The 12946-nt window shown below is 42.7% G+C and overlaps 1 protein-coding gene and 1 long non-coding RNA gene across 5 annotated transcripts; both read left to right on the top strand.

Annotated features, from left to right (window-relative positions):
• Window positions 1–329: 329 nt before the first annotated feature.
• Window positions 330–12375, top strand: LOC132203974 (uncharacterized). 4 transcript variants are annotated; one of them, XM_059632154.1, is made up of 11 exons: window positions 330–921; window positions 1227–1393; window positions 1747–2100; window positions 2171–2319; window positions 2382–2501; window positions 2688–2988; window positions 3311–3532; window positions 6187–6454; window positions 6509–6721; window positions 10447–10745; window positions 11975–12375. In XM_059632154.1, the coding sequence occupies exons 1-11, from the start codon at window positions 882–884 to the stop codon at window positions 12071–12073; spliced, it is 2232 nt and encodes a 743-aa protein (XP_059488137.1). In that variant the 5' UTR covers window positions 330–881; the 3' UTR covers window positions 12074–12375. The 4 variants fall into 4 exon arrangements, with proteins under 4 accessions (XP_059488137.1, XP_059488136.1, XP_059488139.1 ...); XM_059632153.1 differs by having other exon boundaries at window positions 331–921; window positions 2379–2501; XM_059632156.1 differs by having other exon boundaries at window positions 332–921; window positions 2712–2988.
• Window positions 9409–10434, top strand: LOC132203975 (uncharacterized). Its single transcript, XR_009442489.1, has 4 exons — window positions 9409–9468; window positions 9532–9652; window positions 9712–9822; window positions 9912–10434. It is a non-coding gene; the product is annotated as an uncharacterized LOC132203975 (long non-coding RNA).
• Window positions 12376–12946: the final 571 nt, after the last annotated feature.

Genomic DNA, 12946 nt, shown 5'->3' with positions numbered 1-12946 from the left:
CACACATGAAAATAGCCTTTTTTTATTTACTCGCATTTCCATGTTGTTCGATTCTACGACGCTCTAATGATGAAACGTTTATTAATTGATAACGCAATAAAAAAAAAACATATCGCCGCGTTATCTCAAGATTTTGGGAGGCGGCCAATGAGGAGCGCTCAATTCAACGAGATAAATCTGTCCACCGATGTAGCTCACCTTAGCGCGCCAAGGGCCTTCTAATCTTCGATAAGATAAGACAATAAAAATTGAGAATCCAAAACCGAAAGCGCCGCAGCAACACACTCCTCAATCTATCTCTCGTCCCTAAATGCGATCACAAAAAAAATAATTCCAGCAGATAACGCCGCGCGCATTGTAGCAAAGTTCAACAATGCTGAGATAACCCCTCGCGCGACTCATTCATTTTTTTCTGCCGATTTTGGCAGACGCCAAATTTTCTTTAATTACTTGTTGTGTCTCTCTTGTTTGGAGCGACTGACGCGTAAAATATTCCAACACGCTTTGTCGAATTTTTCCACTTGCGCTGCTTGAAATTCAAAATCAAATTTCTCTTACGAATTGGCTCGAAACCTTTGTCCGAATGATGAGGCGAGTTTTGAATTAAATTCGATTCGCCGGAAAATTTGGCGTTGGGGTCGAGCTTTGAATAATAAATAAATTATTGACCGCAGCACATAATCGGAAAGCGCCGGAAAAGAAAATTCATAGTGGGGCAGATGCACACGCGCTTTAGATATATTCTTGTTTAACAGCTTTTGAGGTTGTGATGTGATAACAATTCAGTCTCTGCTCAGCATCGCTGCTGAGAGCAACAAGTCCGAGAGACTTCTCATTCGCTCATTATCGCGCGAGCCACATCGCCGCACAATTACCGAATTATGGTTCACGATTCGCCGGAAAACAGCAAAGAGTTGAATCGTAAGTTTTCCGCAGTTTTAGCTTGGTGAAATTTTTTGAAGTTAGATTAATTTTTGTTGCCTCGTTTGGATCGAGGTTTATTTTCAACATTAGAATTATGCAGGAAGTTGTATCGAGTTGATTATTATAAAAAGCGACGGGATGTGGTGCAAGTGAGTTGTGCGGATTTCCACAAGGAAACCCATTTTTGATAAGAGAGAAACGGAAAACCAAAAAGAGATTTGGTTATCAACACAGGACGCGCCGTGTGTGATTTTTAATTGAACGAATTAATTAAAGATTTTGTTTTGCTGCGTAACAAAAAGGTTCGTCGCGGGGTGCAAGCAGCGATGACGCGTCGACGGCCTCCGCAGAAGTGACCCAGAACTCGTCCCCGCTGCCGCCCCCGTCGCCCGTCAGCAGTCCGTCGCCCACCATGCCCAGTTCGCTCCACGGCTCGCCCAGCCTCCACTTTTCCCCAGCACGCCACCAAGTAATTCAAATAAATTCAAATTATTATAACAAATTATTTTTAACGAAATTTATTAGCTACAATAATTATATTTTTTAACGTTTAATTAAATTCTTGAGTATTATATTGCATCAGTGGATGGAACCGTTTTTGACAAACGAAAAAAGCTCTGATATACAAAAATTTTCACAATCATGTTCCATCGGTGCGCGATCATACCGCAATTTTGTGGTAATTTTGCCAAGCAATGTCGAATTAAATAGCAAGTTTCTGGCATGTTTTGAATTTTATTTGCCTGCAGTCAAAAATCTTTTCCAAAACACAAAAAAAAATTAATTTTTCTTGAATGGTCGAGTAATCAGAATTGCGATTAGGAAGGAGATTGCGAGGGTTTGGCCCAGTCGTGGGCTGGGAGCACGAACGGCGGCGACCCTTGTCGAGGGGTGGCCGTGGCCGCCGCGTCCCCGCAGGAAAGTCGGCCGCACTCGCCGGCCAAGCAGCACAAGGAGTTCGCGCAGCCCTCGAGCAAGCAGTCGTACTCGCCGCGGCCCAACGGCCGGCTCACCAGCTTTTCACCCTCGGACGAAAACGCCGAGAAGCAGCGCTTGTCCAGCAGACACAGCCCGGTCGAAATCACCAGGACCAACAGGGCCAGCATCATGAACGCCAACGCCACCGCCCTGTTCGACGGCGGAATCAAAAAGGACCGCCAAAGGGCAGCAGCCCACGTGAGTTGCTTCATTAATAAACCAATTTCGTTTGATCTCGGCCTGAAAATTATATAACTTTTTGTGCAAGGTGGTGCCGTCGTCGGTCGGCCAGCAAGAACCCGTGGCCACTTTCCACATTCGCAGGCAGGACATGCAGACGGCCGAGTCGCCGCACGTCGAGCAAATGCCGCCCGCCCTCGGCAAAAGACCCAATTCCAACAAAGTCGACGGCAGCAGGTGCGATCACAAAATTTCACAAGCCAATCCGTGAACTCTCAATGAAATTCAAAATTAAGCAGGTCGCCCATGCAGTCTGCGTTTCACAGGATTCAACACGAGGGCGGAAGCAAGGAAGAAATCGAAGCCCTGCTCGAAGATTTCCGCAATCGAAGACCAGAAATCATTGAGGAGTTCCTACAGTGAGTCTTGTTCCTTTTGTTGAATCAATTTTGCCTGCGAATTTTCGACTGGGGATCAATAAAGAGATCAAGCATGTTGAATTCAAATAAACTTTTTTCAGAATAAATTGAGAATTGCATGGGATTTTTTTATGGTCTGAATTTTTGGCGTCACGCGGGCAGAATGAAGGATTTTGATGTTTCTAGTGTAGAGGGCAATGCAATTTTTAGTCGCGAACCGGCGACCGGCGGAAGCGAGGCGTTCGGCATGGTGCGGCCGCCGCAGCAGTTCCAGCACGTGCGCGAGGCAGCCACGCAGGCCAGCGCCATCGTGGCCGTGCCCAACCTGCAAGTGCCGTCGCCGGCCAAGCGGCCGCGCGTCACCTCGTCCAGCGTCGAGCACGCCATCAACGAGCTTGGCCTCGACCAGTACTTGCAGCCCTCGGGCAGCCAGCGCAACCAGGTCATCGACATCACCGACTCCACCGAAGACGCAAAATCGGCCGCGGTACGTGAAAATTCTTTTCATTTCTACATTCTTAATCTTAATGAAAATAATTTTCAGTCCAATTGAAGGCGAATTTTAATTTATTTTATGATGTTTTAATATTCTGCATAATAATAATAATGATCCTCCTCTAGCGTGGTCATTCAAATTTGTTTCATTGTCAGAACAGCAGTTGATTACTGTGCATAAAATCTTTCTTTTTTTATGTTCACTAATTTATGAGATTGTAATTAAATTTGTTTGACTCTATTTCTACAATATTGCTAATTGAAGGAAAGCAACAAACAATTTAGACTAAATTTTGCAATGTTAAACTTTTTAGATGAAATATTTGCCTTTGGGGATCGTGAGCGACGTTTTGAAGAAACTTTTGGACATTCAGAAGAAAATTCCGCTGGCCATCAAAGAAGTGCAGAGGGCACAAGCGCAACTGGCCGCCGCCCAAAAGCATTTGTCCAGAAACAACGGCACCGCCATCGTGTCCCCCCAGCGCGACGAATTTGAAATCGCCCACAACGAACACCAGCTCTACCGAATTCAGCAGGTATTTTTTTATTTATTTATTTAGTACATATTAATTAGTTTGTAAAGTAGTACATTTAAAACAAAATTATATGCTAAGTTTTTTTACTCCATTGCACTTGGTGACTAATTTTAGTTAACACGAATTTTTGCGACATTTTTTTGCTTTTAATCACAAACGTTTTTGCCCCTAGACTTTTGTACAGCAAAAATATAAATAGCATAAATAATTCAACTAATAAAGCGTTCCCAATTGATAAGAAAAATGGCAATCAGCGATAAGATAGGAGGAAAACTGGTTTGCGGTTATCTGCTGGGAAATGTGTGTTGCAACAGCCCGTTTATAATTCATGGCCGCGAAAGAGCTAGGTGGTATTAATTTTCTCACACCCCAGCATTAAGGTTATTGCCGGACCGCACGCAATTATCGGAAGTGAGCGCCTGTCACTTTCTCACATACCCTGTCCTCGCTCACTTAACGCGTGATCGATAATTATTTCACTCAAGTGGACAAAGTGCGTCTCATTTCGGGCCGTTTTCCGTGGAGCGCCTGTCGAACGCAAGTAGGCAACCCGCGCGACATACGCGTTCTGCAGGTTGCATACCAAATCTGGAATTAACTATTATTTTTATATTGTTGTTTATTCTACTCTAGTCATACATGAAAAAAAAATTGAATTGGAAAAAAATGAGCAGAAAGGGTATCACAACTAGCAGAGGTCTGCTAAAACGCCCGACATCTTAAAGAGATCGGCCACCGCGTGAACCCACACTATCGAAAAAAAAAGAACAATCACGACACTTTAAAATTGCTGCCACAAATGCTGCTTGCAAAGGGAGGGAAAATTGCTGGTTGGGCAGTCTTTGAGGGTCGGTGGCAGGTCATTCCAGGGCTTGACGACCCTGAAGGAAAAAGCGCGCTTGCCAAACACACTTCGGACCGGGGGTGGCTGGAGGCGGGGATGCCGGCTATTGTCGCCTCGCAGCACATGGCCCTCGATGATTCGGGCACGCGCGTCCAAATCAGTCTCGCCGCTCAGGCACTTTTGAAAAATAGAAGGTCGGTGTACCTGAGATGCAAGTCAAGGGGCATAACTCTCTGCTCGTTTGCCGGCGGAAGGGTGCGGCCGTGAATAAAGTGCAGCGCCCGTTTCTGCACTCTATCGAGCTTTTTTAAATTGACTTTCGTCGTTGGGTGCCATGCAGGGAGTCCATATGTCATGCCTGGCTTTACGAGAGAGAGGTACGCGATTCTTTTTACTCGGGGGGTGCAGCCGCGCAGGTTACGGGCCACGAAGCCGAGGGTTTGCGCCGCCTTTGCCCGGACGATATCTGTGTGGACCTGCCACCGAAGGTCGCTGGAAATATTAACGCCGAGCAATTTTTGCTGGTTGAAGTACTCGAGGACGGTTTCACCAAGGTTGTACATAAAATACAAAGGGACGCGCGCGTGAGAAATATCGATAACTTTACAATTTTTCGCATTTAATCTCATCCCGTTGCTTGCACACCAAATGTCCACAAATCATCTTGCAGTTGGTCGGCGTCTTCTTGGCATGTAATTGTTTTGTAAATTGTTGCATCGTTGGCGTACTGGACGAGTTGGCTGTTTGCCACGCACTCGGGGAGGTCGGCCACAAAAATGTTGAACAGAAGGGGCCCCAAAACGCTACCCTGGATAACGCCGGAGGAAACTTCACAAGGTTCGGATTTGCCTCCGTTTTACTAAAAGCATTCAAGTTGCTGGAATGAATATGAAAAAAACATTGATTAAGATATTTACCTAATCGAATAATCAAATGAAGGTGATGGTAAATGTACGATTAATAGGAATTTTGCTTCGTCTCGGCAAAATAGTCGTCATTTAAGTAAAGTTTCCACTAAATAAAACTTGCAGCGCGTAATTTTTAATATTTATTAACGATTATTTGGAATCATTTTTACGTTAGTTTTAAATTTTATATTATTTAGAATTTGGAAAATTTGAATTTATCTAAATGGTTGAAAGGTTTCCACATTTAGCAATAAAGATAACAAAACTTAGCACGGCGAATTAATCTCCGAATTTTTAGCGAAATCCTTGCTGGTGTTGGTGCCATTTTGTCCTACAATACCTGTTTTAGATAAATTGTTTTCAAAAGTTGAATGTAAACAATGCATTGTAACAATGTGGACAGATATATAAACAACAATAAATGATAAGGGCGATCCAAATGCCTAACCTGGCCCAGGCTAACTTGACTTGGCCCCGGGCTAATTTAGCCCACCAGCAAAATTGAATGGCGGGTTTAATTAGCCCAGGCCAGGTTAATTTAGCCTGGGCCAAGTTAGCCTTTCGGATCGCCCTCATCGTATTTAAAAGGATTAATTTATCTACAAATTGTTGCTTATTTATGTTCACACAAGGATAAATAAATCTATGTTACAATATTTTTGTTCCTCCTGAATAACAAATTGCCGCTGGCAACAGCAAATGCAAATAAAGATGTACATTGGTGGCTAAGATACTCATTCTATTTTTATGTCTTGCTGCTATGATCATAGTATTCGTTCTCCGGAAATAGCCAGAAATCTTGCTTTAATATCGCTTAGGTTTCAAAAAGGTGGTTACATTAAAATATTGCTGTGTAGCGCTTTGAATTAAATGAGATGAAAAGTTAAAAGAGCGCTTTGCAGTCATCGATGGTGCCGACGTCGCTGCTGAGCCGGATGGAGAACGATTCGGGCCAAAGAAAGCAGAACGGCGAACCGAGCAAGGCGTTGACGCCCGTTTCGTCGAGCAGCAACGGCCAGGTGGCGGCCGAGTTCCAGGTGTTGGCCGCCATGGGGCTGCAGAGGGACGCGACGGGGCCCATGGACCTGACGAGCAGCAGGACGCCGATGCTGGTGCCGGCGCCGCCGCACCACCAACCGCCTAGGGCCTTCCACGCCTACCAGCACCAAGGTTCGTTGAATCTCATCAGTTGACCAAAAAATGTAATTTGTGCGTTTTGAAAAGGTCACCAGCACGAGAACCAGTCGCGCGGCGGCAGCTACAGGTCGGTGGGCAGGTCGCACCAGGTGCACAGGTACAACCCTGCGGTGGAGCGAGTGTCGCCCCCGGTCACGGTGGAACGGGTGCGACGCAGCAGCATCCACTCGCCGCCCCTCCTCAACAGACAGGCCAACCTTTTGCCTCAGCACTACCGCCGCGAGCAGCTCATCACTGAGGGTTAATTATTACTTTTTTTCTCTTTACTTTATACATTTAATTCCAGATGCGGATGAAAATCATAGGCTCGTGTTTTTTAGTCTATCGACTTTTTTTCCATGTCGCTCGGAACGTTACCGAAATGCATTTTCTGCATGAATCAAGTGATTTTATTACAATTGTCACCTATTTAAAATCGACTAAAACCGACTATTTTTTAAATTTCCGACTAAAGCGACTCAAACATACTAAAATGACACTTTTTCAACTTTTTAAGCAAAAACTAGGTTTTTCCAGACTTGGAAACAAAATTTCCAAAATATTTTGAAAAGCTAAAAATTTATTTATTTAAAAAAATTTATCATACAGATTTTATTTCAAGCGACTGAAAGTAGCATTTAATAAAGCTATTTTTAATCTTTAATAACAAAAAAGGAATAAAACATGGGATGGATGAAAAATTCATAATTTTCAACAGTAGAAAAAACATGTTTTGGAGCATTTTTAGAACATTATAATCATAATTTTACGACTAAATATAAATTTTGTTCACAAATATCAAACAAAACATGCATTTGATTAAATTACCCTGTGCAACTATCTTCAAAATATATATTTCAACACAATATTAGAAAAATTCAATGGTTTCAGCAATTGTATCCCTCTTCTTTATAACGTATCATAAAAACACGAAGTTCTGTATAATTGCTATATAGCTAGGAAATTTAAATATGATGTAAGGTGGGCGATAAATTATTATTTATGCTTCCAAAAATGGATATTAATTAATGCAATCCGAAAAATCGATTAAAATAATCTTTTCATGTATTTTGTGGCTAAAAAAATCCAATTAAAAAATTTGACTAAAACCGAATATTTTGGAAAAAAACCAGCTTAATAGGCGACTATATTTATCATATGTAAAATCAACTAAAAATTGTCGACTTTTTGACCCCCTAAAAACCTACTAAAATGCACGAGCCTAAAAATTATTATTTTATTTCATTCACGCAATTTACGATTGAAACTAGTTTATTCTACGTAACAGTTAAAGAATTTATGAAACCTTCTTTTAAAAATTGACAACCAAATTTGTGCAGAAATGAGTAAAACATTGGCTGTTCTCATGTGGTACCAAAAAGGGTGAATTTTAAAATTTTTAATAATCAGGGTTATCTAACTTTCAGAACACCTTGTTAGAGTTTGATAATTTATATCAAAATCTAAAGCGCATTAAAATTTCACAATAATTTGTAGAATCTCCTAATTTTTATGTTAACTGGAAAATTCATAAAATTTTGATGTTTTCGCAAAAGTAAAATCACAGATTTACAATAAAGCACAAAAGAATATTTATATTAAAATTACTCTAATATAAAATAATGTCATTAAACAAAGCATGATAACAGGATTATTTTAAGTTTTCCTATTTACATGTTGAAGGAAGGCTAAAATTTGGGAATATTTCAACACTCTACCCTAACAAATGGGATGGATTTCAGCAATAAATGAGATTTTTACCTTCATTAGGTTAATATTCACCAATTTGTGCATTTGTTAGATAAAAATTTGAATTTCAATGTTATTTGCATTGGTATTACAAATTTAGTTTATTGCAAACCAAAATGATAATAAGAAGTTGCAAGTAAGGGGTTTGCATATGATTATACTGACTGATTATTTAATTGTTTAATAAATTCTATTTTATTTAAATTAATAAATAATCAGTCAGTATAATCATATGCAAACCCCTTACTTGCAACTTCTTATTATCATTTTGGTTTGCAATAAACTAAATTTGTAATACCAATTGGCGATCCTGCCAGGATCGCCAATTTGGTTAGGAAAAATTTAGAATTAATTTATTCCTATTTTATAAGATTGCAGGCAAGAGGCTTTTGTTAAATAAAGTACTGATTTTTTTTTTAGAAAACTTCCAATTTGTAACTCGACTATTTTCAGGAAATAAAAGGAATTAAACAAAATAAGTTACTGCTGTGGGTTTGGTTATATTCCCTATAAATTGTACACTTCTAAATATTTGAGATTTGATTTAATTTTTTGGGAATACAGTCTTGGTTTTTCGGGAAGGGGTTGCAGAAAGGGCGCTCTTGAGCGGGGTCGTAGCTGTGGGCGGCGGCAGGCAGCTGGAACGAATGCCTCAGAGGTGGCTGGTCAGCTGGCAGCAGCAACGGTCCGGACACCTGCGGAGGTGGTTGACTCGCAGCAGGACGTGATGGTCGGACGGATGGCAGCGGGCGGAACCAGGTCTTCTCCTGAGGGCCACGGCAAGGCAGGTCACCGTCTGGAGGGCCTGGAAATTAGGGGAATAGTGAGTATGGGCTGGTTATTGATAAAATGGTTGTTGTATTTAATGCAACAACACAGTCGGACTTAGTTTACCTGGGTTAATTGCAGGCACGGGTTTGGAGGGTGACTTGTAGCAGCCGGGGTGGAGTGTCCGGGCTAGGCGCCGCTTCTGTCCGACGTCGCTGTCCGGTGAGAGGGTCCGCCCTAGAACAGTATTGGGGCCATCAGCTGACCGCAAAGGAACTAGAGGGCGTATCTCTTACCGTCAAGGTTGGACGGGACAGGTGCAGCTCGGGATCCTCTGGCGGGGGCACAACTGACCAGGGTGGAGGCAAGGGAGGCCGTCCGGTCGGCTGGGACAGAACGGTCTGCTTGTGGTCGAACCTGGGAACAAAGAGTTAACTTTTGAGTTCCTCCGTCAGCGGCAGCGACTTGCAGATCCGCCTTTTACCGATTAGGTAGGCGACTCTCTTGCCACTGCCGCTGACGGAGGAACTCAAAAGTTAACTCTTTGTTCCCAGGTTCGACCACAAGCAGACCGTTCTGTCCCAGCCGACCGGACGGCCTCCCTTGCCTCCACCCTGGTCAGTTGTGCCCCCGCCAGAGGATCCCGAGCTGCACCTGTCCCGTCCAACCTTGACGGTAAGAGATACGCCCTCTAGTTCCTTTGCGGTCAGCTGATGGCCCCAATACTGTTCTAGGGCGGACCCTCTCACCGGACAGCGACGTCGGACAGAAGCGGCGCCTAGCCCGGACACTCCACCCCGGCTGCTACAAGTCACCCTCCAAACCCGTGCCTGCAATTAACCCAGGTAAACTAAGTCCGACTGTGTTGTTGCATTAAATACAACAACCATTTTATCAATAACCAGCCCATACTCACTATTCCCCTAATTTCCAGGCCCTCCAGACGGTGACCTGCCTTGCCGTGGCCCTCAGGAGAAGACCTGGTTCCGCCCGCTGCCATCCGTCCGACCATCACGTCCTGCTGCGAGTCAACCACCTCCGCAGGTGTCCGGACCGTTGCTGCTGCCAGCTGACCAGCCACCTCTGAGGCATTCGTTCCAGCTGCCTGCCGCCGCCCACAGCTACGACCCCGCTCAAGAGCGCCCTTTCTGCAACCCCTTCCCGAAAAACCAAGACTGTATTCCCAAAAAATTAAATCAAATCTCAAATATTTAGAAGTGTACAATTTATAGGGAATATAACCAAACCCACAGCAGTAACTTATTTTGTTTAATTCCTTTTATTTCCTGAAAATAGTCGAGTTACAAATTGGAAGTTTTCTAAAAAAAAAATCAGTACTTTATTTAACAAAAGCCTCTTGCCTGCAATCTTATAAAATAGGAATAAATTAATTCTAAATTTTTCCTAACCAGCATAATTAATAATTGTTGGGGGAAAAATGACAATTTTGATGAAATTGGTCCCATCAGGTCTTTTGTCAGAGAGGATGAGGTTCAGCGCAGCTCACCAGCAGCAGCAGCAGCAGCAGCAACAACAACAACAGCACCACCGGCCTTCAAACCAAGCGACCATCACGGTGGTGCCGCTGCCGCAAGCACCCCCGCCGCGCCACCTACCCCACTCAAACGAACACCTCAAAGTCCAGCAGCACCAGCAGCAGCAACGCAAGCCGAGTTCGTCGACCGGACACTGTCTGCAGTGCCAGCGCGCGTCCGGCTTTGTCTGCTCGTCATGCAAGACGGCCACGTACTGCAGCCGCGACTGCCAGGTACGTCCTTTGCCAGGGCACGGCGAGGCCGCGGCGGACGACTTTTGCGCCTGCGCCGCCTACGCCATGTACCTCAACAATTAATCCTCAAAGCCTATTTTGTGGAACAAAAAACTAAGGATACATTTATTTGCACCAAATTTTGGTGAGTTTTGAATTCCCAAAAGCTTATTCGTACGTTCGTACCAAATTTTTTTCACGCCTTGGTTACTATATAATTTTAATTATTGTAAGTACTGCACCGATTGCAGACAACTCCTTTTGTAGGCAGCTCCGTTATGGTTTGCGAGCTTCGGGCTGGAGGCGCGCTCGCCCGAGAACGTGGTGAAGGCCGGCTCAGGCGGGACAAAAGGGCAGAGGTTCGTGAGAGGGGGCTCCTGCGGAGCCGCCCTTTTGTCCTCGCCCTCCGCACGGCCTTCCCCACGTCCTCGACCTTGCTGCGCCACCAACCCTCGCTCGCGGCTTTTGCAAAAATTAATCTTGGGGGTTTTGCCCAACTCCAAGTTGCTGGAGAGTGGGGTGCCTACAACTCCATCTGCGTGCAGTCGCAGTCCGATTAATTTTATTTTTTAATTGGTTTAATAGGCCGATTTAAGATAATTATGCAAATAAATATCTCAAAAAATCAATTAAAAAAGAATAAAAAAAAAATCCATTACAATATTTGCAAAAATCGAAGCTAGAAGGAAGCATCATATGCAATACTGCACATCTGCCACACGTCACTAACATGCGGCGAAAACTTTCAATTTTTTTGGTATCAAAATTGGGGCCGGGTGGGCGTGTCAAAGAAGCGTGAAAATAATTTGGTGCGAATAATGTGTTGGGAATTTAAAACAACAAAATTTGGAGTGTAAATAAATTAATTTATTAAAACTTCATTAACGGTTACTTCTAATCTTTTTCAAACATGTTTTCTCAATTTTTTTTTTTTGCTGAAATTGACACACTCGAGGAGATCATCATTGAAATGGAGAAATGGGGCTTTTCCCTCGTCGTAAAAGCCCATAAAAGCCGTTTTGTTTTTGAATAAAAACAAACTTTACAACGAGGAAAAAAGCCCGATTTCTTCATTTCCATGTTTTCTCAATTTTTATTCTTTTTTCGCTTAAAAAAGTTTCTTAATCCTTGAGTAGTAGAGATATTTGAGAACTATCTTTTGATATATTTGGCCTTTAACGAGCGCACTTGACATCATCCTCATGACCACGTTGAATCTTCTTTTTTAGAACCAGCACTGGCCCAAGCACGAGCAAGAGTGCATGCGATTGATTTCCAAAGACATGCTGTCTGCCGGTAGTTCAGTAGTTGCACGATCCAATCAGTAAATTTGCACAAATGCAATCATCTGTGTTTTTGGTATTGTTCTACATACAAAAGTAGCAAATGTTTGTTTTGCGCTCTGCCATCGTTGGACACACATTTTGACTGCAGCAAGCTTTTCTTTAATTGTTAATTGCAATGCTTATGATTTGTAGGGGGAGAAAGTAAATTTAATATTTGATATGAAAGATAGTTTTAAAAGTCATAGTGTTAATAATTACTACCTGCTTTGTTTCTTGCAAATTGAATTAATTAAATGAACAAATTATTTCTCGTTAAAAAACAGTGCATTTTTTTCTTTAAATGTTTATTATCTTAAGACTACCATTGGTGAATGAAGCTTTCGTGAACAAAGTTATACTAATACTTTTCTTTAATTAATCAGCGAGCAGTGCTCATGAAATAGGGTCGCAGACCATGATTGAAACTAGTAAAGCCATAAAGCCATATAACAATTTTTTACAACACGGAAAAAGCCCGAGTGTTTCACTTCCATATTATTGTGTAATTGTTTGGAAGACACCTTTATCTTATCTCTAACTGATCAAAACACAGATGAAAATAAGGATCGGTATACCAGGTCAACATGTGCCGGCGGGCGAATGGGGTCTTTTTGATCTCAGAAGTTTGAGCAAAATTTTGCTGGTGGTGCCGTTTTGTCCATAAATTAATTTTTTTTTTTTTTTTTTGAATTAATTGTTTTCAACAATCGATATAATTAAAACAATGTGGACAAATAAACGACAATAATTGATGATTTTAGTCGCCAATTGCGCACATTTGCACGCTCTGTTGGCGCGCTTTTTCAATATCTGGTGATGCTGGGTTACGGTGGTTGGGAGGGGCGACGACAGGTGGCGCGCGAGTGCAGCTGCCGC

The sequence above is a fragment of the Neocloeon triangulifer genome, unplaced genomic scaffold (assembly GCF_031216515.1).
Source record: "Neocloeon triangulifer isolate White Clay Creek 2 clone unplaced genomic scaffold, ASM3121651v1 ptg000020l, whole genome shotgun sequence".
Taxonomy (NCBI): Eukaryota; Metazoa; Arthropoda; class Insecta; order Ephemeroptera; family Baetidae; genus Neocloeon; species Neocloeon triangulifer.
Note: the sequence above shows the minus strand (reverse complement) of the source record. Positions and strands in the feature narration are given on the sequence as shown.